At 37.5% G+C, this 23,228-nt stretch overlaps 1 protein-coding gene across 5 annotated transcripts in view; it reads right to left on the bottom strand.

The window, feature by feature from the left end:
• The window catches only part of LOC126816430 (genetic suppressor element 1), a 103,601-nt gene extending 88,140 nt beyond the window's left edge, over window positions 1–15,461 (bottom strand). For all 5 annotated transcript variants that reach the window (XM_050542972.2, XM_050542971.2, XM_050542977.2 and 2 more), the window contains exons 1-2: window positions 13,001–15,461; window positions 6,020–6,101 (exon numbers count right to left, since the gene is read on the bottom strand). In XM_050542972.2, the coding sequence (XP_050398929.1) occupies window positions 6,020–6,101; window positions 13,001–15,025 (2,107 nt within the window). In that variant the 5' untranslated portion in view covers window positions 15,026–15,461. The remainder of the gene's footprint in view (window positions 1–6,019; window positions 6,102–13,000) is intronic.
• Window positions 15,462–23,228: the final 7,767 nt, after the last annotated feature.

The raw sequence follows: 23,228 nt of genomic DNA, 5'->3' as shown, positions 1-23,228 counted from the left end.
TAATTAGACATAAACATGAAAAGACCTTAATCATCTCTCAATGTCATCTTATGTGTTTGATTATCCCTGGATTTGAGTCTAATCTGCTGCTCAATGCTCATTGATAATTAAATGCAAAAATGGTTAATCAAGATTGTGTTTTTTTATCGTACTGACTTTAGTAATGATTAAGGCTAGGCCTAAAATTCAATCGCTAATATCTCAGTTCAGAGTGGAGCAATTTGACAGAAATTTTCAGCATATTCCCTTTACATTATCTAGTTTGTGATTATTATAGTGAGAACTGCCAGCTCTGTATCTAATCTTCCATAACGCCCCTTTAATCCAGGGTAAAATGAACTCAAATTGATTATTTAACATTTAATTTAAACATACATTATGCAAGAGCTAAATCTGCCTATTGCAGGTCTTTCATTAGGCTTCATATGTTATAGAAATTATTAGACCTTTATTTACACGACAAGCTTGAAATCAACTCTGTAGACCCACGGATGGCTTGGATACAGTTTGGATTTAAACAGTCGTCCATCTAAAATTAAATTAAAAAATGGCGGACCAAGCTAACGTTCACGGCGTTAGTTGCTGATGTCACTTTCGGAAACTGGTGATGAAAGGTCTGCCAAGTAAGGCTTCCATAGCCATTGAGCATGTTACTTGATAATCTAGAGTTATCGTCTGTCAATCAAACGATCGCCAATTCTCATAGACCGTGCAGACACAACTGATGCCTATTTCTAGTCCAAACTTCCAACAGTGACAATTCTTTTCAGAACAAAGTAATCTGACTGAAATTTTCAACATTTTTTTTTTTTTATCATCTATTTTTCAAATTATTATAGCAAGAATTGCCAATTCTTTATAAAACTCTTAACTAATGTATCTTTAAGAAAAAAAAACAAAAAACCAATATTAACAGAGGATAATCTACTGGCTAGGATTCAATCAGATCAAAATATTTTACACTTTATATACATGTTATTATATACACAGACTTATTTGATATTGTCTGCAGTTGATGCCAAATTTTAATTAGTCATGTACATATTATATCATACCTAATAATGGCACTGAGCCGATGTAATTAGGTAAAATGTCTGGGGGGTCATTTATATACAGAAAATTTATTTATAGAACGAGAGAGAGAGAGAAATGGGGTTTAAGGTCCACTCGACACAAACTAGGTCATTTCGAGACTAACATATGGTTTAATTTTATTTACATAATTCGATTGCGCGTATGGGTCTTTAGCAGTGGGAGGAAACCGGAGGACCCGGAGAAAACCCACGAGGTTGGACAGGCGCCCCCACTCCTTGTGACGTACAACCGGGGATTCGAAACCACGCCAGTCGACTCAATGACAGACTTTATGATACAGTGCGCGCACACTAACCATTCAGCCATCCAACCCCCCTTTATAGAAAGACAATTCAGGGTTACACAGAAAACTTATATAACGACAGCAATTGAGGGTAGTTTTTTTAAAAAACTAAATGTTAAATAAATACACTTTAATACATCTTAGCATGAATTAAGCTGTGAAAATTGAAATATCTAATATTGTTCATAAAATACAAACGACAATGAGTGTGACTTTAAGCTGTAAATGTTTGCATCTGGTTGTAAAAGAATGGTAATTGGATATTTTTAAATGTTAAATTCTTCCCTCTAACATCTGGTGTTTAAAACTACAACACCAAGACTAGACAGGCTTTAAATTTAAAATACAGCATGTCAGACAAGGCTGCAAGCTTTCTGCTGCATTAAATTACAATACTTTAAACTAAAAAACTTGTCCAGGTCTTAAATTTATGTGAATCTCAGACAAACTTTCTTACAATCTTGAAGATATGAAATCTTGACACATTTAAACAAAAGCAATAAAATTTCACACTGGCATTTACTAGTGAATTGGAGAAAATGCATAAAAAATCTGAGAGAGAGAGAGAGAGAGAGAGAGAGAGAGAGGGAGAGAGAGAGAGAGATGGGGTTTAGTGTCCATTCTACACAAACTAGGTCATTGCGGCACTAACATATAGTTCAATTTTATTTCATTAATTCGCTTCGCGCGTAGGGGTCTTTAGTAGTGGAAGGAAACCGGAGGACCCGGCGAAATTCCACGAGGTTGGACAGCTAGGCGACCCTACTCCTTGTCACGTCCAACTGTGGAATCGAAACCACACCAGTTGACTCAATGACAGACCTCATGATACAACCCCGCCAAAAAAATCAGAGGAAATTCATATTATCATGAAATGTTTCAAACCTATTAACACTTTGTACATTTAAGTAAACCTAGAGTTAAAATGATGTGTTGTAGCTAATTTTGAAACCAACTACAAACTACTGTTTTCTCTAGAGCCTCAAACTGGCCGACTAGATACAGTCCTAGTAACAGTCGTTAAATGTAGTTTAAGGTGCTAGAGGGTTCCGTAGTTGGTCCAAGTACTCAAGCCTGGAAATAAGGCACCTGTCACAGACAATGTCAGGCACAGATTCAGACTTTGTCAGGCACAAAACCTCTGGTGCCTGTCATTTTGTCCGGCACTGATTTGTCTTTTTTATTGATATTATTAATACATGTCCGGCACTAAGTTGAAAATGTCAGGTACTATTTTATTAGTGCCCAGGGCTGCCGACAACCAGTATCGCAGCACAACTTGCGATACTTATTTTGTCCGTTGCTAATCAAAAATTAAAATCTAACGTTTTTAATTCGCAGTAACTGCAAATAATTAATATGCCTGTCATTTTGGATATTGACACAAAGATTTATCCACATTTCTCAACACTTTCAACGTGCACAAAATATCAAATAAATTTTATAAACAAAACTGAATTTTCCGTGTGACATTTTCTTCTCTAACTAACCAGATTCAATTCATTATACTATATTACTATATAATACAGGGACATAACTTTATGAATTGGGACTATTAAACCAGAAATAACGAATCAAGTAGTACCACTCATGTTGCGAGACATGTCAATTTCGAGTAATTATATCAGTATTCAATTTGAAAAAAATAAATTTAGTTTATCCCCCACGTAGTGTAAATAAAATATAAAAAATAAATATGTGTAAACGTATTGTAAAATGAGAAATCAAAGTAAGAATTCCCGTCAAATATTATTGTTTATATCGCGTGTGTCTAGTTAATCGAGATTATTCGTAAAATACTGTGTGCGTCCGATTGAACAAAAATAGTAACACACGATAAAAAGCAATAAGGATTAAAATGAGTGGGACTTCGGAAGCGACTGCCAAGAATTGGCTTCAGGCATAAGGCCTAACCAAAAGTCTACATTCAGAAATATTCACAGCTACCTGGAGCAGTGCTAAAATTCTAAACCAGCGGCTGCCAGGCAGTTTACGCCCACATTTTCGAGAGATGGATAGAGAACAAGCTAAAAAGAAAGTGATTTTTTGTACAATCAGGGGCCATAATTCACAAAGTTATGGACCGATATGCGCGAATATCGAAAGGAACCCAGACCTTTGGGATATAAACTTACATTTTAAGTTTCAACAAAATCGGATAAAAATTGTGACCTCTATAGGGCCCACAACCTTGAAATACAATATTTTTACGCTATTTGAGAACGAACGGCGGCCATTTTGTCTGTCAGTTTTGGGCCGATTTTCACGAAATTCGAACTCAGCCGTCCTTTGGGTTTAATGGTGATATAATAATACGTTTTTTAAAATCGGATAAAAATTATGACCTATATAGGGTCCACAAGCTAAAAACGCGATTTTTCGTACAATCAGGGGCCATAATTCAGGAAGTTACGTTCAGTTATGCGAGAATATCGAAAAGAACCAAGATCTTTGGGTTATAATCATACATTTCAAGTTTAAAATAAATCGGATAAAAATTGTGACCTCTACAGTTTTCACAAGCTAAAAATGTGATTTTTCGTACAATCAGGGGCCATAATCCATGAAGTTACAGTCCGATACATGCCAATATCGAAAGTGAGATAAACCTATATTTCAAGTTTCATTGAAATCGGATAAAAATTGTGACCTGTAGACTGTTCACAAACAATTGTGGACGGACGGACGGACAGGGGCGACGAATATATACGTCCACATAAAAATGTGGGCATATAAAAATCTTAAGAATAAAATCTAATTATTTTTTTTATAAATTAAAACTAAAATAATCTTGTTATTTAGCCATTTACTCATTTCTAATTGTTTTATGTTGAAATTGAAAAACTGCTAATCAATTTTTTAAATTTGCTAATCAATTATTAAATTTGCTAATCAATTTTTAAATTTGCTAATCAATTTTTAAATTTGCTAATCAAATTTGGCAAAATTAGACTTTTTGATTAGCAATGCTGCTAATCATCTGTGAAAAATTACCCACATCCCTGTTAGTGCCTGACATTTTGCCAGGTACATTTAAAACCGTTATTTCCAGGCCTGCAAGTACTAAAGTGTAAATTAATATTAAAGAGTGATGAAAGGCCTTTATTTTGCTTGTAAAGGTATAGGAATATAATGTGTTTTTAAGGGTACATCAATATGATGTGTTTAAGGGTATATGAATATGATGTGTTTAAGGGTATATGAATATGATGTGTTTAAGGGTATATGAATATGATGTGTTTAAGGGTACATGTGTATATGAATATGATGTGTTTAAGGGTATATGAATATGATGTGTTTATGAATATGATGTGTTGAAGGGTATATGAATATGATGTGTTGAAGGGTATATGAATATGATGTGTTGAAGGGTATATGAATATGATGTGTTTAAGGGTATATGAATATGGTGTGTTGAAGGGTATATGAATATGGTGTGTTGAAGGGTATATGAATATGATGTGTTGAAGGGTACATGTATATGAATATGATGTGTTTAAGGGTATATGAATATGATGTGTTGAAGGGTATATGAATATGATGTGTTGAAGGGTATATGAATATGATGTGTTGAAGGGTATATGAATATGATGTGTTGAAGGATGATGTGTTGAAGGGTATATGAATATGATGTGTTGAAGGGTATATGAATATGATGTGTTTAAGGGTATGATGAGTTGAAGGGTATATGAATATGATGTGTTGAAGGGTATATGAATATGATGTGTTGAAGGGTATATGAATATGATGTGTTGAAGGGTATATGAATATGATGTGTTGAAGGGTACATGAATATGATGTGTTTAAGGGTATATGAATATGATGTGTTGAAGGGTACATGTATATGAATATAATGTGTTGAAGGGTATATGAATATGATGTGTTGAAGGGTACATGAATATGATGTGTTTAAGGGTATATGAATATGATGTGTTGAAGGGTATATGAATATGATGTGTTGAAGGGTATATGAATATGATGTGTTGAAGGGTATATGAATATGATGTGTTGAAGGGTATATGAATATGATGTGTTGAAGGGTATATGAATATGATGTGTTGAAGGGTATATGAATATGATGTGTTGAAGGGTATATGAATATGATGTGTTGAAGGGTATATGAATATGATGTGTTTAAGGGTATGATGAGTTGAAGGGTATATGAATATGATGTGTTGAAGGGTATATGAATATGATGTGTTGAAGGGTATATGAATATGATGTGTTGAAGGGTATATGAATATGATGTGTTGAAGGGTATATGAATATGATGTGTTGAAGGGTATATGAATATGATGTGTTTAAGGGTATATGAATATAATGTGTTTAAGGGTATATGAATATGATGTGTTTAAGGGTATATGAATATGATGTGTTTAAGGGTATATGAATATGATGTGTTGAAGGGTATATGAATATGAGGGGGGGGTGACGTTTTCGCGCATTTTCAGCGACCAAAAAGTTGGTGTACTGCAAATGTAACAGGACTGTTTCCATGTAAGCAGAGAAAATGTACACGGAAAAGCTCCCATGGACAACAGATTTAACTAAATATAATACATACATGTAACATTCGACATTAAAAACACGAATTAGAATTCAATACGGGGGGAAAGAAAGAAAATATGATAAAAATCTTACCTTCTCTGTCAATCTGTTGCGTTGAAAGCTGTGATTGGCTGTTGATGATGTCATCTTCCTCCATTGGTTCAATTCCTCTCATCTGTAACAAGGAAAGAGAAGTGGGATTTAACATCCACTTGACACAAACCAGGTCATTTCAGGACTAATATTTTATTTCAACAATTTGCTCGCGCGTAGGGTCTTTATCAGTGGCAGGAAACCGGAGGACCCAGAGAAAATCCCCGAGGTTGGACAGGCGACCATACTCCTTGTCACATACGACCGGGGAATCTAAACCACACTACATGTATGTACATGAACTTGACTCAATGACAGACTTTATGACGCAACATGCCCAAGTAAACCATTCGCCCACCCCCTTTCATCTGTAACAACGAATGATTTTTTAGAAAGAGAGAAGTGGGGATTAACGTCCACTGGATACAAAGTAGCTAATTTTGGGACTAAATACTAATATACATGTACCAATCCTTCATGTTTATAAAATTGTGCGGGAGCCATAAAAAGCGTCTGATACCTTGAATATATATGCAGTTTAAAAGTAAACAAAAACTGAAAGTAGTTTATTAATCTCAATATTTAGGAGAGCGATTTAGCTTTAATGCTTTAATGACTTCTTCGAAGGAAAGCAGATGTGCGTCGAGAGGAGCAGGAGCAAAAGCGCCTTTTAAACGTGAAGGACTGATGTACATGTACGGCAAAATTTTATTTATATAATTCGCTTGAGTGCAGATGTCTTTAACAAAGATGTTTTAGAATGAAAGAACACAATCAAATTTTTTTTAACGTTTCAGTGGTCTCCGTCATTGTTTACGTTTTGTTTACTTCTGGAACAGCAGTGAAATAAATCGGTTTCAAAGATCTACTTTTCCGTAAGCATATGACTAATGAAGCCATAAATACATGTACCAACTGTCGAGGCTTCCTTCATGCAAATACTTCAGTACACGTTATAGTTCATAAGGTCTATCACAGAGTCACATCAAATGAACAAATGAATAGAATGGGGTTTTATGGCACGTCAGCGCCAACCAGGCTATATTGCGCCAAACATACATGTATGGTGATTGGTGAATTTAACGAGACAAATTAAAACAATATGACATATTTGTACATCAAAACAAATATCACAGAAAATAAAATTAAAAACAAATATTAACATCTTTCACATACGTATATACATGTACATGTAAGTATTTAAAAACATAACATGTGCTAAATATACATGTAAATATACATGTATACAATTAAAATTTATAATAAAACTTTGTCTCTTTTGAAAAAGTTACATGTAGCTCCGGTTGAGCAAATAGCTGACGTAGTGACTGACAACGATAATACATGACATGTGATCTTGTACGCTTGAGATTATGGCACTTAATCAAAATGTGCTTCACTGTCAAAGGAACATGACAGTGTTCACATTCTGGTTGAGGCTCTCGCTTCAAGTTGGTCATATGAGTTAAAAAGTATGACCTACACCATGTACATGTATGCGAGAGCGACACCAGTCAACTTAATCTCAAGTCACATCAAGTTTTCATCTCTGTAAGGGCCAAGGAATACAGAACACTCCTAAAGTTTGGGTTCGATCCCTGCAGTGGCCAAGAAAGTTCATCAGGATTTTCCGGTGTGGTTTCCCCTTGTCAGTGGTGCAGGATAGAGGGCCTGACAAGGACAGCTGTCTAGTCATTCAGATGGTACGAAGAATCGAGGACCTGTGCATACAGTATACATTGGTGTGCACGTAAAAGATCCAATGGCAGTTGGAATTTGATATACATGTAAGAGTAGGTAGGCCATAGTGCTGCTGTCCAGGTAAACATTTCCCTCATAGCACACTGTATGGTGTATGCCCGTCTTCATTAGCCCAGTCGGAGCAGAACGGTAGGACGTTAAACCCCAATTCATTACATTAAGTTTGGATCTTATATCAACGAGCATGGCAAAAAAACATGGCGATTCGACCTTTAATCCGAATGGATATCTAGTGAATTGCTAGTGTATCAAATCGTGTGTTGGATTACCGTGAATTGCGGTGAATTGCTTACATGTCAATATGGTCTCAATCTTAGCGTGGATTAGGAAAATGTACTTTGTCTAAGTTAAATACACGTAATTTTGAGCGTGCCAGGGAGGAGGGGTCACCTGTCTAACCTTGTGAGTTTTACCTCCATCCTCCGGTTTCCTCCCACTACTAAAGATCCCTACACACAAGCAAATTATTGAAATAAAAACTGTGCCATACATGTTAGTCCAAAAATAACCCAGTTTGTGTTGAGTGCATATTATTTGTTTGAAAACAGTACATGTAAATGTATTACCCAAGGAATGACAGGTGCTGTGTCTAATGCAGGATATGCTTACTGACCTAGTGAAATGATACATAATGAAATGGGGTTTACGTCCTACCGTTCTGGTCCAACTGGGCTAATGAAGACAGGCATACGCCAAACAGTGTGCCATGAGAAAAATTTTGCCCAGACAGCAGAAATACAGCCTTCTCTTATATATATCGAATTCCAATTGCCAAAGTATTTTTTACAATACGTACACAGGACCTTGGGGTTTTTTTTGTCCCATCCGAACGACTAGACGGCTCTCCTTGTCAGGCTCTCCACCCTGCATCCCTGACAAGGGGAAACCACGTCGGAAAATCCTGATGAACTGTCTCGGCCAACGCCGGGACCTCTAGACTAGCAAGCTAGTATCTTACTCACTTAGCCACTGTGGCTCCCTTCTCATTTAGCAGAGGGTTGTGTCATACATGTAAGGCAGTGATTCTCAACCAGTGTGCCACGGCACACATCTTCCTAAGTGTGCCGCGAAATTTTGAACGGCACACTAAGAAAATGCAATAAACCATCTGGTGTCTACTAGTTAGTTCAATGGTGTGTTTTTCTTTATTTAGTTTGAGTCATTCTATGTGTCTATGACTAGTCTGTGTCTACGGTTGTATGCCGTCTATGACTTGCCATGTTTTTATTTTTCAAAATTCAAATATTTTTCATATATATTTAGCCAGGTGTGCCGCAATGTTTTCATGTGTTTAAAGGTGTGCCGTTGGCAAAAAAGGTTAAGAACCACTGATGTAAGATATAGTATATGAATGTTCACTCCTAGAACAACTGTTGGAACACCCGATACAACTTCTCATTAAGCTACATGTAAATAGTGTGAATGTCATACATATGAGAAAGACAAATTTACATGTACATGTAAAAAAATTATGTAAATACTACTGCATTACATATTTTCAACAAGACAGAAATAAAATACAAAATCCTTGACCCTGACAGGACACAGAAATCCTATCACAGTTGACATAATTGCATACATTTACGGTACAGTACATACATATACAAGTATGTATACATACATGATTTATTATAGTAAGATGGCCTGAGTGGGATAGGAAATAACTGTTTTCTGTTAAAACCATCTGGTAGTAGGAAGTTTGTGTAATTCTACCGGTTTATGAAAATGCAAATCAGCTGTACATGTACATTGTATGTAGATCTGTGTAGGCCTATGCATACTGTGTAGGCCTATGTAGACCTATGCATACTGTGTAGGCCTATGTAGACCTATGCATATTGTGTAGGCCTATGTAGACCTATGCATACTGTGTAGGCCTATGCAGACATGTAGGCCTACGCTAGGTTACAAGAAGCAGACGTCTGAGTTTCCCACTGGCTAACAATTAACATAACTTTTTTTTATTTACAGTGGTCTACATGTACATCTTTCTTGCCTAGTGGGTTTTCCCTTATTGCGGTTGTATCTTTACCTGTCTATTATGACAATTTCATTCAATGTTTTTAAATATATCACAAGCCACAGGTAATTTGAGAACAAGATTTAGAGTCTAGATTAGTGATTCTCAACCAGTGTGCCGCGAGATCTTCCTAAGTGTGCCACGAAATTTTGAACGGCACACTAAGAAAATTTCTCACTAAAAATAACTTAATAGCTGTGTTTAAGTTTGCGTCATTCTATGTGTCTATGACTAGTCTGTGTCTACGGTTGTATGTCGTCTATGACTTGCCATGTTTTTATTTTGTAAAATTTAAATATTTTTCATATATATTTAGCCAGGTGCGCCGCTATTTTGTCATGTGTTCCAAGGTGTGCCGTTGGCAAAAAAACAGTTGAGAACCACTGGTCTAGATGGTCAGGGCCCTTATTCACGAAAACTTAAACTAAGATACAATCGAAATTTTAAGAAATACTGCAATTCGATTGGCTGAGCAGTAAAATCAATTTGTATATCCAATTTGCATATTGGTCAGCCAATCGTATGGTAGCTGAAAGCGTCCATCTAGATCGGCGTGTTTCTAGATACAACGAGAGAGTCGCCGTTAAGCCAGCACAACGAAAAAGGCGCCGATCGGTGACTTTTTCGTCGTACTACCTTATCGGCAACCCGCGACTTTCACAACACGAGAGTCGCCGTTAAGCCACGCGCCGAAAAAGTCGCCGAAAAAATCGGCGCCTTTTTCGGCAACTTGCTTAACGGCGACTCTCGCCTCGGAAGTTTATAGTTAGTTTATATCTAGAAACCCGCCGATCTAAATGGACGCTTTCAGCCATCATACAATCGAATTGCAGTATTTCTTAAAATTTTTTTTTACTTGTCTTTACTACACTACATGTAGGATCTGGAATAGCTGTTATGTAACCCGCGTTCCTATTTATGTGAGTGATTAGCCAATGACACGGTCTGTTTTTGGCGTGGGTTGCATGGAACTGTGGGTAACCCACTAGCAACATCAACGCTGATTGGTTAATTAAATGTCTAATGTCATTATTTAGGCTCAAAAGCCTCTCGTATGACCTCTGATGCGGCCTCCCGTTACAACCGGTCAGATCTTCATGTAGTGTAGGCTATCGAATGTATAAAAAAACGAAACGAAATACAGATCTGTATTTTAATCAGATTGTGAAAAAAATTCAAGATTCGAGTGCTTGATAAACACTTAAATATGTACCTTCATGTGTACAAAAAAAATATCAAAATTTTAAAAAATTTGGTCGTTATTCATTTCATAAACTCATAAATAATTTGTTTAAAAACTTTGTAAAATAAATGACTGACACTACATTTACGTGTATTCGGATAAAATATTCATGGTTGTCATATCACTCCTTAAAGAGGCGTCACGACATTCAACAAGAAAATAAATCTATTGAAAATCTAGGCTATTCAATGGTATCGAGAGTTGATAATGGTCTTGGTAAGTTAATAATTTAGATAACATTTCAGGCCTCAAGAAAGACCTGAAAAAGGCAGATTTAGCTCTTGCATAACGTATGTTTAACGGCCTACTCTTGTTTGAATTCTAACTTTCAAGGATTCTTTAAGTTTTATAATACCAATTTTGTACATGGAACCACAGATTGTCCTTTTGATCAAAACAACAAAACAAATTTTCCACGCAAACCTCGCAAGCACTCATCAGCCTCGCCCAAACAAGTGGCAACTGGGCTGGAATAATCTCATGCCAGATTTTCAAACCCACAACATCTAAATGTTACGTACATGTAGAAAACCAATAAACATTTACATGTCGGCTTTAAAAGAAATAAAACTGAATCTTTTAATAATCAGAAATTTTTTTTATTTTTTTTTTTACTTTGTTTGCGTCAAACAAATAAAATTATAAATCAACATTAAAGTTCAAGGGTACCGGTACACAGGAAAACAAAATTGTGTGAAAAATGTAGAAATGCTGCTAGCGCTGTCAAAAAATATTGCTACACTGTACTGTTGTATATCGATATATTGCAATACGATCAACCGTGATACACTATATCGATACATTTTTTCTGTATCGATATTTTTCTACATGTACTTTTTATTCTATATTCAAATGTTAGTTAGACAGTTTATAAAGACTTCATAATCAGTCATATTATTAGTACATGTACATGCATCGCACTATTTTGCAATACGATTTTTGGCCGAAATACACAACCCTACATATTAAAGATCAACTGACAAATTCCAAATAATAGCAGGTCGAAGAGCTTCTGTCCAGAGAGAGAGAGAGAGAAATGGGGTTAACGTCCACTCAACACAGACTAGGTCATTTTGGGACTAACGTATGGTTTAATTTTATTTCAATAATTGTCGAAGAGCTTCTGTCCAGGGAGAGAGAGAGAGAAATGGGGTTAACGTCCACTCGACACAGACTAGGTCATTTTGGGACTAACGTATGGTTTAATTTTATTTCAATAATTGTTGAAGAGCTTCTGTCCAGGGAGAGAGAGAGAGAAATGGGGTTAACATCCACTCGACACAGACTAGGTCACTTCGGGACTAACATATGGTTTAATTTTATTTCAATAATTGTCGAAGAGCTTCTGTCCAGAGAGAGAGAGAAATGGGGTTTAATATCCACTCGACACAGACTAGGTCACTTCGGGACTAATGTATGGTTTAATTTTATTTCAATAATTCTCTTGCCCGTAGGGGTCTAATTATAATATTAATAGCGTAGAGTGAACAATCATACGCCGAATATAGCCTACATGTAAGTATATGTGTAATGAAGGCAATACAATGGAGTTTAACATCCTATGTACATTTCTGCAACAACCAGGAATATGACGAAGGACATGTACAATGTACATGTAGTACGCTATAAAGTGTGCTATTACGAGGGTTCAAGGGAAATACATATTGTGGTCATATATGAAATGAAATGAAATGGGGTTTAACGTCCTACTGTTCTGCTCCGAACCGGGTTAATGAAGACGGGAATACGCCATACAGTGTGCTATGAGGGAAATTTTGCCCGGACAGTGGCACTACAGCCTACTCTTATATCGAATTCCAACTGGGTCATATATGTGTACATGTACAATAACAAACCAACTGATGACGGACTGACAGACAGGGTGGCGATATATATCCACACTAAAATGTGGCCCTATAAAAACTGGTCGCCTTTAATGTTTTGCAAAAATATTTACCTGACTACAGCCATCGTTAGATATATCATCAATATTCGTAGACCAGTTGTATTTACGTAATTCTACAGGTACTCCCATTCTCTCGTACTCTGCATTCTGATGCATCAAACTGTATGTGCAGGTATCACAACTCGCCACACCTTCTCTATTATCCAGTACCAGGCTAAATTGTGGCACCTTGTGATCTTTCAAGAACGGGAACTTCTCAACGTCTAAACGTCTAATTTTATATCTTGTTACGGTTTTCCCACAGACGTAACAAATGAAATCGGACACAGAATATTTTCGCAGCCATCTATTCTGATCAGCTGAGTTTTTTGATTCTTCGTATTCTTTCCATTGCATCAGCAGGCTATGAAAACAGTAAGTACAGGAAATGACAGTGCCGTCATCGGTCATGGGATCAGAATTATGAGCAGGGTCACGATTGGCTAAAAATGGGAAAAAGGGCAAAACGATGCTGTTGTGGGCCTTAGCTTCATGTCGAGTTGGGTACGAACATAGAATATGTACTTTTGTAATAAGCGACTTCTCTCCACAAATGAAACACACCTTTTTAGGTAAAGAGCTGGCTTGTTGTAACGGGTGAGGTATCGTCATCATGTTCGGTGTTTGGGCTTTACTGTCGGTCAATGATTGTCGTTGGCGATCCAATTTACTAGGCGACGGGGAGTAAGGCATAGAATTGCTATTGGTGTTTTCGATAATCGTTGTTGGAGCTTGCGGTACTATGGCCAACAATCCATGGTTTCCACCTGTCAGAGACTGCTGCGGACTTTTGCTGATTTGAATGTTCAATGGCTGTGTGATATCGGAGCTTTTTAAAGAGCTTTTAGAATTGCTTGACTCTCCATCCTCTATTACAGGTTTATCTCGATTTGGGGGCACGTGAATTGCGTCCCTTCCGTTAATGGGTAACAAGGAATATCTTCGCTCCAAAGGCTGGACTCGTTCAAGTTCATAATGGTGCCATTGTGTCTGCAGGTTGCTATGACAATTATTACAACACAGAACAGACCCATCAGGATTCAGAGGTCTGGCTCCCTGTGGCCGTCTTAATTCACGGATAAACGGAAAAAACATTTGATTTTTACCTCCAGATATAAACAAGGGTTTGACACTTGCACTTGGCCATGGTTGTCCACATAAATAGCAGATTTCTGATGCACTAATCTTTTCTTTTTTTGGTACTTCAGCCGAGAGGGACGTTGACAATCCAATATAATTGTCCTTGACCTTGAACAATCGGGCACTAGTTGGTGTTCCAGCACGTTCGTATGATAGCCACTGACTAACAAGCAATTCAAAACACTCATTGCACACTCGGGTTACCCCTTGCGTGTTAATTGGTGTCGAACCTCTTGGAGGAGCCAATGTTTCCAGAAATGGAAAAAAGGGTTCATTTGCCGCATGTCTAATTGCCGATACAATTTTACAGTGCGACAAAGGTTTTTCATAAGCACAGGTGAAGCACACGAAGCATTCTTTACTTCCAGACGGAGCTTTTAATCCTTGTTGTCGTGACGACTCTGGGGGTTTAGTTGGTACAGATAAATCAAGTGCCCCATCGGTGTTGTTAGCGACAGGTGGGGGGAGCTTCGGTCTTGGGGTCTGGGGTGGGGGTCTTGAGTAGCTAGAATCCCGCGAGTACCCTGCTTCGTCAGGGCTGACTGGTTCATACCCATCATTAGATTGATATTGTAGTCCCATAACTTGAGCCATATATTCTCCTTGAAATTTCATCTCTGCTCCTGTGAAGTGACCATTGTCAGATCTTTTGAGCCAATATAATCTTTTGATGGCGGGAGTTTTGTTCCTTTCGTAGGCTTCCCATTGTTGACGCAAAAAAGCAAAACAAACGGTGCAGCTATCAACAACACCGTCCCCGCCTGGTAAACGGCATCCTTTGGGCGGCTCATGTTGTTCCAAAAACGGAAAATAAGGACCTTTGTCTTTCTGCTTTATGTTCAGATGTAAGTCGGCCCCGATATTACCGCACACAAAACAAACAATTCGACTCGGCATCGTTTCGATTTGATCGACAGTTCTAAAACTTTAATTGCTAAATTAACACCACTCTGGTAATCTAGATTCTAAAATTCATACACCTACATGGCCGTTACATATTCAGGAATGCAGGCATACCAAAATATAATCCAAATTCGTCAATTAAGAAACATAAAACACGGGGGAATCCCTTCAATCCATTACTGAGTCACTGTTGAGGGATTTTAACAACATCCATTGTTCCCGATCTACCTCGCTTCGTCTGGCGAAAGCCTTCTAAAATAACATCCAAAGCCGTGGCTTCACAAACAAAAGACAATCCGATGAGACGCCGAGATTCCAGCTGGATTCGGCAACAACTAACTTGAAAATTAAAACGTCTTAAACCAAATTTTAAAGGTTAAATTGACGGAATTCCCTGGTTATAGCTATCTCTAGATTCCGCCATGATGGAACATCTGTTAGGGCACGTTCCCATAATTCTCGGAGTAACTGGACCGGAACGAAACTCTCAGTTGTAGAATGTCGACAAAGGTAGGCTAATAAAAAAAAACCCAACAACTTTTATTCCTTTTTGGTAGTTTTTATCAAAAAATAAAATTGTCACTCATGCGTAAAAACGAATCAAATCTCTCAAGAAACTGACAAATTGTTTACCGAATCTATTTCTTGACGTCGATTGAATGATATTCTTAACAAACAAGCAGCTAGAGCACCTGCTTGTTGGCTCGTTCGGACAGGTGCGCACTGTGCAATTATGCGAATTGATTGAAGAAAGAAAAAACGTGCCGACTCTCGACGAGTTATTACGTATTCGCGTGTCCTTTTCACTCGGCGATCAATAAAAGTTGAATGAGCCAAATGTTGTGACCCGATTTAATTTTTAAAAGAACTGTTTTTCACTTTTAGTTTTAAAAAGAGACAAGATTTTTTGATAAGGCGATATCAAAACCAGATACCATTAATGTATTAAATGTTTCTTTCGGATTTTTAAAAAAAAAAAATTGCTTATTATTTTCAATTTAGCACCCACGATGGGCAGCATATATTCATCTTAACGTCCGGCCGCTTCCACCTGGGTGATATCTCAGACATTATTTTATGATCAGTAGTGGAATACCGCGTTTTATCAGTGAAATAAAAGTGTTATTCCACTGGCTAGTTGTTTTTACCTAAAATGATTGTAAAATCATAAAATAAATAGAACATTTGTCATTTTGTCGCGAATAACATATTTTATTTCATCTCTAAGCAAGAAAACGTTTATATTTTCACTCATGCTACGCATTCGTGAAAATATAAGTTTTCTTGCTTCTCGATGAAATAAAATATGTTATTCACTCTAAAACGACAAAATATCCTCTATTTATTTGTTTTTTGGGTTGTTTTTTTTTTTTGGAGGGAGGGGGGTGTAGTTTTTTACATGTATTACATTTGCACTCAACTAGATTGGATCAAGTGTGAAATTTATTACTCTATCGACATCAAATACCAGAGAACCGTGAGTGTATCTTGAACTCTATTGTTTAGCGAATGTCAAGTACGACGCTGTTAAAGACAATTTCCCGCCATTATTTATTATGGCCCATCAGATACGGTTGACTAATTTTTGCGATAAAGATAACGGCGTTTCGTCCATTCTCTGGGTGTAATTAAGCAATTAAACGAGTAGATCGGCGCTCATGATCACTGGTCATTGCTGTCCTCGGTATATGGTAGCCTCTTCACGCGCTCGTCTCCATAATCAGAACATTGTCCGTTTTCCGTCCTGCGTGACTGTGGTTCGGTTACTGAAGGTGTGAAGTGCTGGCTTCATCGGTATAAGGTTTATGACGCCCAATAATTAGCACTTGATTCCAGGTGTTAAAACTATTACTATTTATAGACACACTTGCTAATGACGTCTGCGATATCACTTCGGTGGAAGCGGACGTTAAATAAAGCTATTTCACACAACGACGCCATGACAGGCACCACGGTATAACATGTACGTCCACTAGAACTTTAACATATACTATACACTGGCAAAGGACAACGTACGAAATATCGAGTTCACGTGTAGGCCTACACATTGGCGTACACGTAAGAACCCTTGACAGTTGGAATTCGATATAAGAGTAGGCCGTAGTGCCGCTGTCCGGGCAAAATTTCCCTCATGGCCCACTGTATGGCGTATGGCGTCTTCATTAGCCACGTCGGTGCAGAGCAGTAGAACGCAAAATTTCATTTCATTTCATTTCCTACTCCGGTTCGAACTGCCAAGGGATATTTTACGTGCACGCCAATGTGTACACGGGACCTTGCGTTTTCGTCCCATCCGAACGACTAGACAGCTGTCCTTGTCAGGCCCTCAGTCCTGCACCAAGGGGGAAACTACGCCGAAAAAATCTGATAAACTTTCTCGGCTAATATTGGGATAGAACTGCGACCTCCAGGCTAGCGAGCCAACATCTTACTCACTTAGCCACCGTGGCTCCCCGAACCGTGACCTATAACGAAAATTGAGCCGGCCTTATCATTTAGCACTAACCATTCCCCATACCTACAGGGCCCAATGGGGTCCTCTAGTATAGCAGAACAGTTCATGTCATTGAAATGAAATGGGTTTTAACGTCTGGGCTAGATGAAGACGGTATCATTTCGTTAGAGGACAGGGGCCTATTTCACGAAATTTTAACTAAGATAAAATCCAAATTTTAGTAATTAGATTGATTTTAGCGCTTAGCCAATCAAAATTGAAGTATCTACTAAAATTTGGATTTTAACTTTAGTTAAAATTTCGAGAAACAGGGCCCAGGTTTACAAAAAAAATGTTATAAAAATAAATAAATGATAAATGAGCATGAACAAACATTATTTCTAACATTAAACAATATTGTATGAAGTCATTCATCATCTCCTACTTGTGACTTAAAAGAAAAACCACCCGAACTTTGAAAATCTTTTTTAAAAAAAAAAACTCTCCCAACTTTTACCTTTTAAGTATAAATAACCCTTAACGTTTAAAACAATAACGAATAACATCTTTTAAAAAAAAAAGATAACTTTTCACATCTTTTAAACATATAAGTAAATAACTTTTCACATCTTTTAACATCAATAAACATTTAACATCTTTTAACATCAACATTTAACATCTTTTAACATCTATAAACATTTAACATCTATAAACATTTAACATCTTTTAACATCAATAACTTTAAACATCTTTTAGAAATCCTTTTTTTTTAAAGTTCAGAATACTGTCTAGTGGTTTTAGTTTGTTTGGAAGATCATCCCAACCCTGAAGCTCTAAAGGGGGATGGGATGAGGATGGATGGCTGAATGGTTAGCACGTGTGCGCTGTATCATAAGGCCTGTCATTGAGTCAACTGGCGTGAATTCGATTTCCCGATTGTACGTGACAAGGAGTAGGGTCGCCTGGCCAACCTCGTGGGTTTTCTCCGGGTCCTCCGGTTTCCTCCCACTGCTAAAGACCCCTACGCGCAATTGAATTATTGAAATAAAATTGGACCATGTGTTAGTCCCGAAATGACCTAGATTGTGTCGATGCCACCTCTCCCTCTCTTTCTCTCTAAAGCTCTAAATAATATATAAACGTTTTGGAAAAGAACAGTCTAGCCTTTCGGATGAGACTAAAAACCAAAGTTCCCTCGGGGCAAAATTTCCTCATAGCAAACTATATGACGTGTGCACAAATTAGGACATTAAACCTTATTTTATTTCTTTTCAAATAAAGGTCATAAATTCACTTTCTTGTTTAAAGTTTAATATCTTTATGACGGAAAGTTATTTTATTGTTTCTAAGAGAAAACATAAATTAAAAAACTAAAAATACTGCATTTGCATAAATAATGTACATAACCAATGTACAATGCACTGTAAAAACCGCAGTTTAATTATCTTTCAAGGAAAGCAACTTTTACTGAGCAGAATAATAGTAAATTTTAGGCCGTGCAAAATAATACCGCAAAGCTGCTTACATTTCTACTACAAGGGGACCTTTAACGGACTGCCAGTCGTATACAGGGGACCTCGGTTAATTGTCCCGTCCCGTAACGCGGGGCCACCAGATTAGCAATCTCTCCTCTTAAAGACCTATATATATAAAGGTAAATCTCTTCGATCTGAGGGGTATATTCTACATCCGGAATAACTTGCGGTCTAAAAGTCGAGGGCGGTTATGGAGATATATATATATATATATATATATATATATATATATATATATACAGGGGAATTTGGGGTTATTCTTTAGAAAGTTTTTCTTTAAACCTGTAACGGGTTATTCTTCCAGGGTAGGTTTTTTCTTTCATAAGAGCCTGCCCAACCTCGTGGGTTTTCTTCGGGTCCTCCGGTTTCCTCCCACTGCTAAAGACCCCTACGCGCAAGCGAATTATGTAAATAAAATTAAACCATATGTTAGTCCCGAAATGAACTAGTTTGTGTCGAGGGTACGTTAAACCCCATTTTTCTCTCTCTCTCTCTCTCTCTCTCTCTCTCTTTCTTCCATAAGAAAACATGATATAAGATTTTTTCTTACTGGAATTCTGGGATTTTACGTACATGTAAACATAGACGGTTTATAAGCAAGATAAAGTCCTCGACTTCGGTTATGCTGGGAAAGAAACCGGCCTCTGTTTTTCTTTTACTCGGGTTATTTTCTTCAGCTTTTCTTTCCCAAGCATAACCTCAGTCTCGTGCTTTATCCTACACATAAATTGTGGCCAATGCTCAATAACAAGAATATGCTATTATACCCAACGAATGTGGTTTGTTTACAAAATTGCAATTGACAGTTACCCTCGCAAAGTCACACAAGGCGTCTTAATTTGTTAAAGTATAGTATTCCCAGAGTTCGTGACGATATAGTCCTTATTTCCTTATTAAAATAAAATACTGAGCATTAAATTGGTTAGGAATCACATTTAAGGTAGCTAAGTCTCTAACTCAATATCATCCAAAATCTTCGACATTGAAAACATGAATTATTTGTGGGTTTAAATCAACATTGATGTTGTGGTCTTACCGGGAAAAGGTGGCCTTGTGATATCCAATATTTAAGACAAAATAAACATTTTACAATTGTTACTCGAATCGTGTACCAATGCGTTTCAGCGCTATTTGTAATCAGGGACTCGAAAATCGAGACTAGGCATATTCCACAAGTCATGTCAAACGGTGACGCTATATTCTTATCAGGAGAGCATGCCCAATAAATACTATCGGCGTAGACTGGAATAATCAGACGATAGAGATTGAAATTCAATTAAGGATACTAGCGTATTTCGCCCAACCTAACTGATTAGAAATTACAGTAAAACAGAAACGATTGAATGTAAATCAATTTATATACATTCATATTACATTATTGTATGCGTTGCGACCCATTTGTGTCAATTTCTAGGTCCCAAATATTAGCGACTTAGCTCCTTTAAAGAAGTCTTATGTAAGAGCTGGTCGTTACGTAACACGGGACCGTCAGTTTAACAATCTCTCCACCTCCAGTATGAATTCTTGTTGGATGACTTGTGTCCATATCTTGACCGAATGGTTAGCATGACGTGCGTGCTGTATCATAAGGGCTGTCATTGAGTCAGCTGGCGTGGTTTCGATTCCCTGATTGTACGCGACAAGGAGTAGGGTCGCCTGTCCAACCTCGTGGGTTTTCTCCGGTTTCCTCCCACTGCTAAAGACCCCTACGCGAAAGCGAATTATTGAAATAAAATTGAACCATGCTAGTCTCGAAATCACCTAGTTTGTGTCGAGTGGACTTTAAACCTCATTTCTCTCTCTCTCGTATCCATATCTGTTAGGTAAACTTTACCCTGGTGGATCAAAATGTAGTATTATTTTGCAAATGTTACAGACAAAACTGTGGACCATACCTGTCCAACCTCGCGGGTTTTCTCCGGGTCCTCCGGTTTCCCCCCACTGCTAAAGACCACTACGCGCAAGCGAATTATGTAAATAAAATTAAACCATATGTTAGTCCCGAAATGAACTAGTTTGTGTCGAGGGGACGTTAAACCCCATTTTTTTTTCTCTCTCTCTCTCTTTTTCTTTCATAAGAAAACATGATATAAGATTTTTTCTTACTGGAATTCTGGGATTTTACGTACATGTAAACATAGACGGTTTATAAGCAAGATAAAGTCCTCGACTTCGGTTATGCTGGGAAAGAAACCGGCCTCTGTTTTTCTTTTACTCGGGTTATTTTCTTCAGCTTTTCTTTCCCCAGCATAACCTCAGTCTCGTGCTTTATCCTACACATAAATTGTGGCCAATGCTCAATAACAAGAATATGCTATTATACCCAACGAATGTGGTTTGTTTACAAAATTGCAATTGACAGTTACCCTCGCAAAGTCACACAAGGCGTCTTAATTTGTTAAAGTAGTATTCCCAGAGTTCGTGACGATATAGTCCTTATTTCCTTATTAAAATAAAATACTGAGCATTAAATTGGTTAGGAATCACATTTAAGGTAGCTAAGTCTCTAACTCAATATCATCCAAAATCTTCGACATTGAAAACATGAATTATTTGTGGGTTTAAATCAACATTGATGTTGTGGTCTTACCGGGAAAAGATGGCCTTGTGATATCCAATATTTAAGACAAAATAAACATTTTACAATTGTTACTCGAATCGTGTACCAATGCGTTTCAGCGCTATTTGTAATCAGGGACTCGAAAATCGAGACTAGGCATATTCCACAAGTCATGTCAAACGGTGACGCTATATTCTTATCAGGAGAGCATGCCCAATAAATACTATCGGCGTAGACTGGAATAACCAGACGCTAGAGATTGAAATTCAATTAAGGATACTAGCGTATTTCGCCCAACCTAACTGATTAGAAATTACAGTAAAACAGAAACGATTGAATGTAAATCAATTTATATACATTCATATTACATTATTGTATGCGTTGCGACCCATTTGTGTCAATTTCTAGGTCCCAAATATTAGCGACTTAGCTCCTTTAAAGAAGTCTTATGTAAGAGCTGGTCGTTACGTAACACGGGACCGTCAGTTTAACAATCTCTCCACCTCCAGTATGAATTCTTGTTGGATGACTTGTATCCATATCTTGGCCGAATGGTTAGCATGACGTGCGTGCTGTATCATAAGGGCTGTCATTGAGTCAGCTGGCGTGGTTTCGATTCCCTGATTGTACGCGACAAGGAGTAGGGTCGCCTGTCCAACCTCGTGGGTTTTCTCCGGTTTCCTCCCACTGCTAAAGATCCCTACGCGAAAGCGAATTATTGAAATAAAATTGAACCATGCTAGTCTCGAAATCACCTAGTTTGTGTCGAGTGGACTTTAAACCTCATTTCTCTCTCTCTCTCGTATTCATATCTGTTAGGTAAACTTTACCCTGGTGGATCAAAATGTAGTATTATTTTGCAAATGTTACAGACAAAACTGTGGACCTCCGGTTTCCCCCCACTGCTAAAGACCACTGCGCGCAAGGGAATTATTGAAATAAAATTAAAACCATATGTTAGTCCCGAAATGACCTAGTTTGTGTCGAGTGGACGTTAAACCCCATTTCTCTCTCTCTCTCTCTGTTGACCATACCATGACACCCAGCGTTCGATTAACCTACAGGTATAACAGCCTGGAGATTCAAGATCTAGGACACCTCAGAACAAGTGACCAAGGGCGGCAAGGTGAATAATATTTTTCTACAGGTTTATCAGACCGAAGCCTAAAGCTTCAAGATCTAGGAGACCTCAGAAAAAGCGTCCAAGGTTTATGATATTTTTGACCCGGTCATAAGACTTTCTTACACTCACTTTTAGTCTTAAAGCAGCTAAATCGCTAATATTTGGGATCTAGAAATTGACAAAAATGTTTCGCAAAGCATATAATAATGTAATATGAATGTATATAAACTGATTTAAATTCAATCGTTCCTGTTTTCACTGTAATTTCTAATCAGTTATGTTCGGCGAAATACGCCAGAAATCTCATGTGAATGGCAATCTTTAGCGTCTGGTTTGTCCAGTCTACACCGATGGTATTTATTGCGCATGCTCTCCAGATAAGAATATAGCGCCACCATTTGACATGACTTGTGGAATATGTCTAGCCCTGTTCTTTGAGTCCCCTGTTCCAAATGTCGCTGAAACGCATTATGGTACACGATTCGTGTACCAATGGTAAAATGTTTATTTTGTCTTGAATATTGGATATCAGAAGCCCATCTTTT

This window comes from Patella vulgata, chromosome 3 (assembly GCF_932274485.2).
Source record: "Patella vulgata chromosome 3, xgPatVulg1.2, whole genome shotgun sequence".
Classification (NCBI taxonomy): domain Eukaryota; kingdom Metazoa; phylum Mollusca; class Gastropoda; family Patellidae; genus Patella; species Patella vulgata.
The sequence above is the reverse complement of the archived record's forward strand: the minus strand, read 5'-3'. Positions and strand labels throughout refer to the sequence as shown.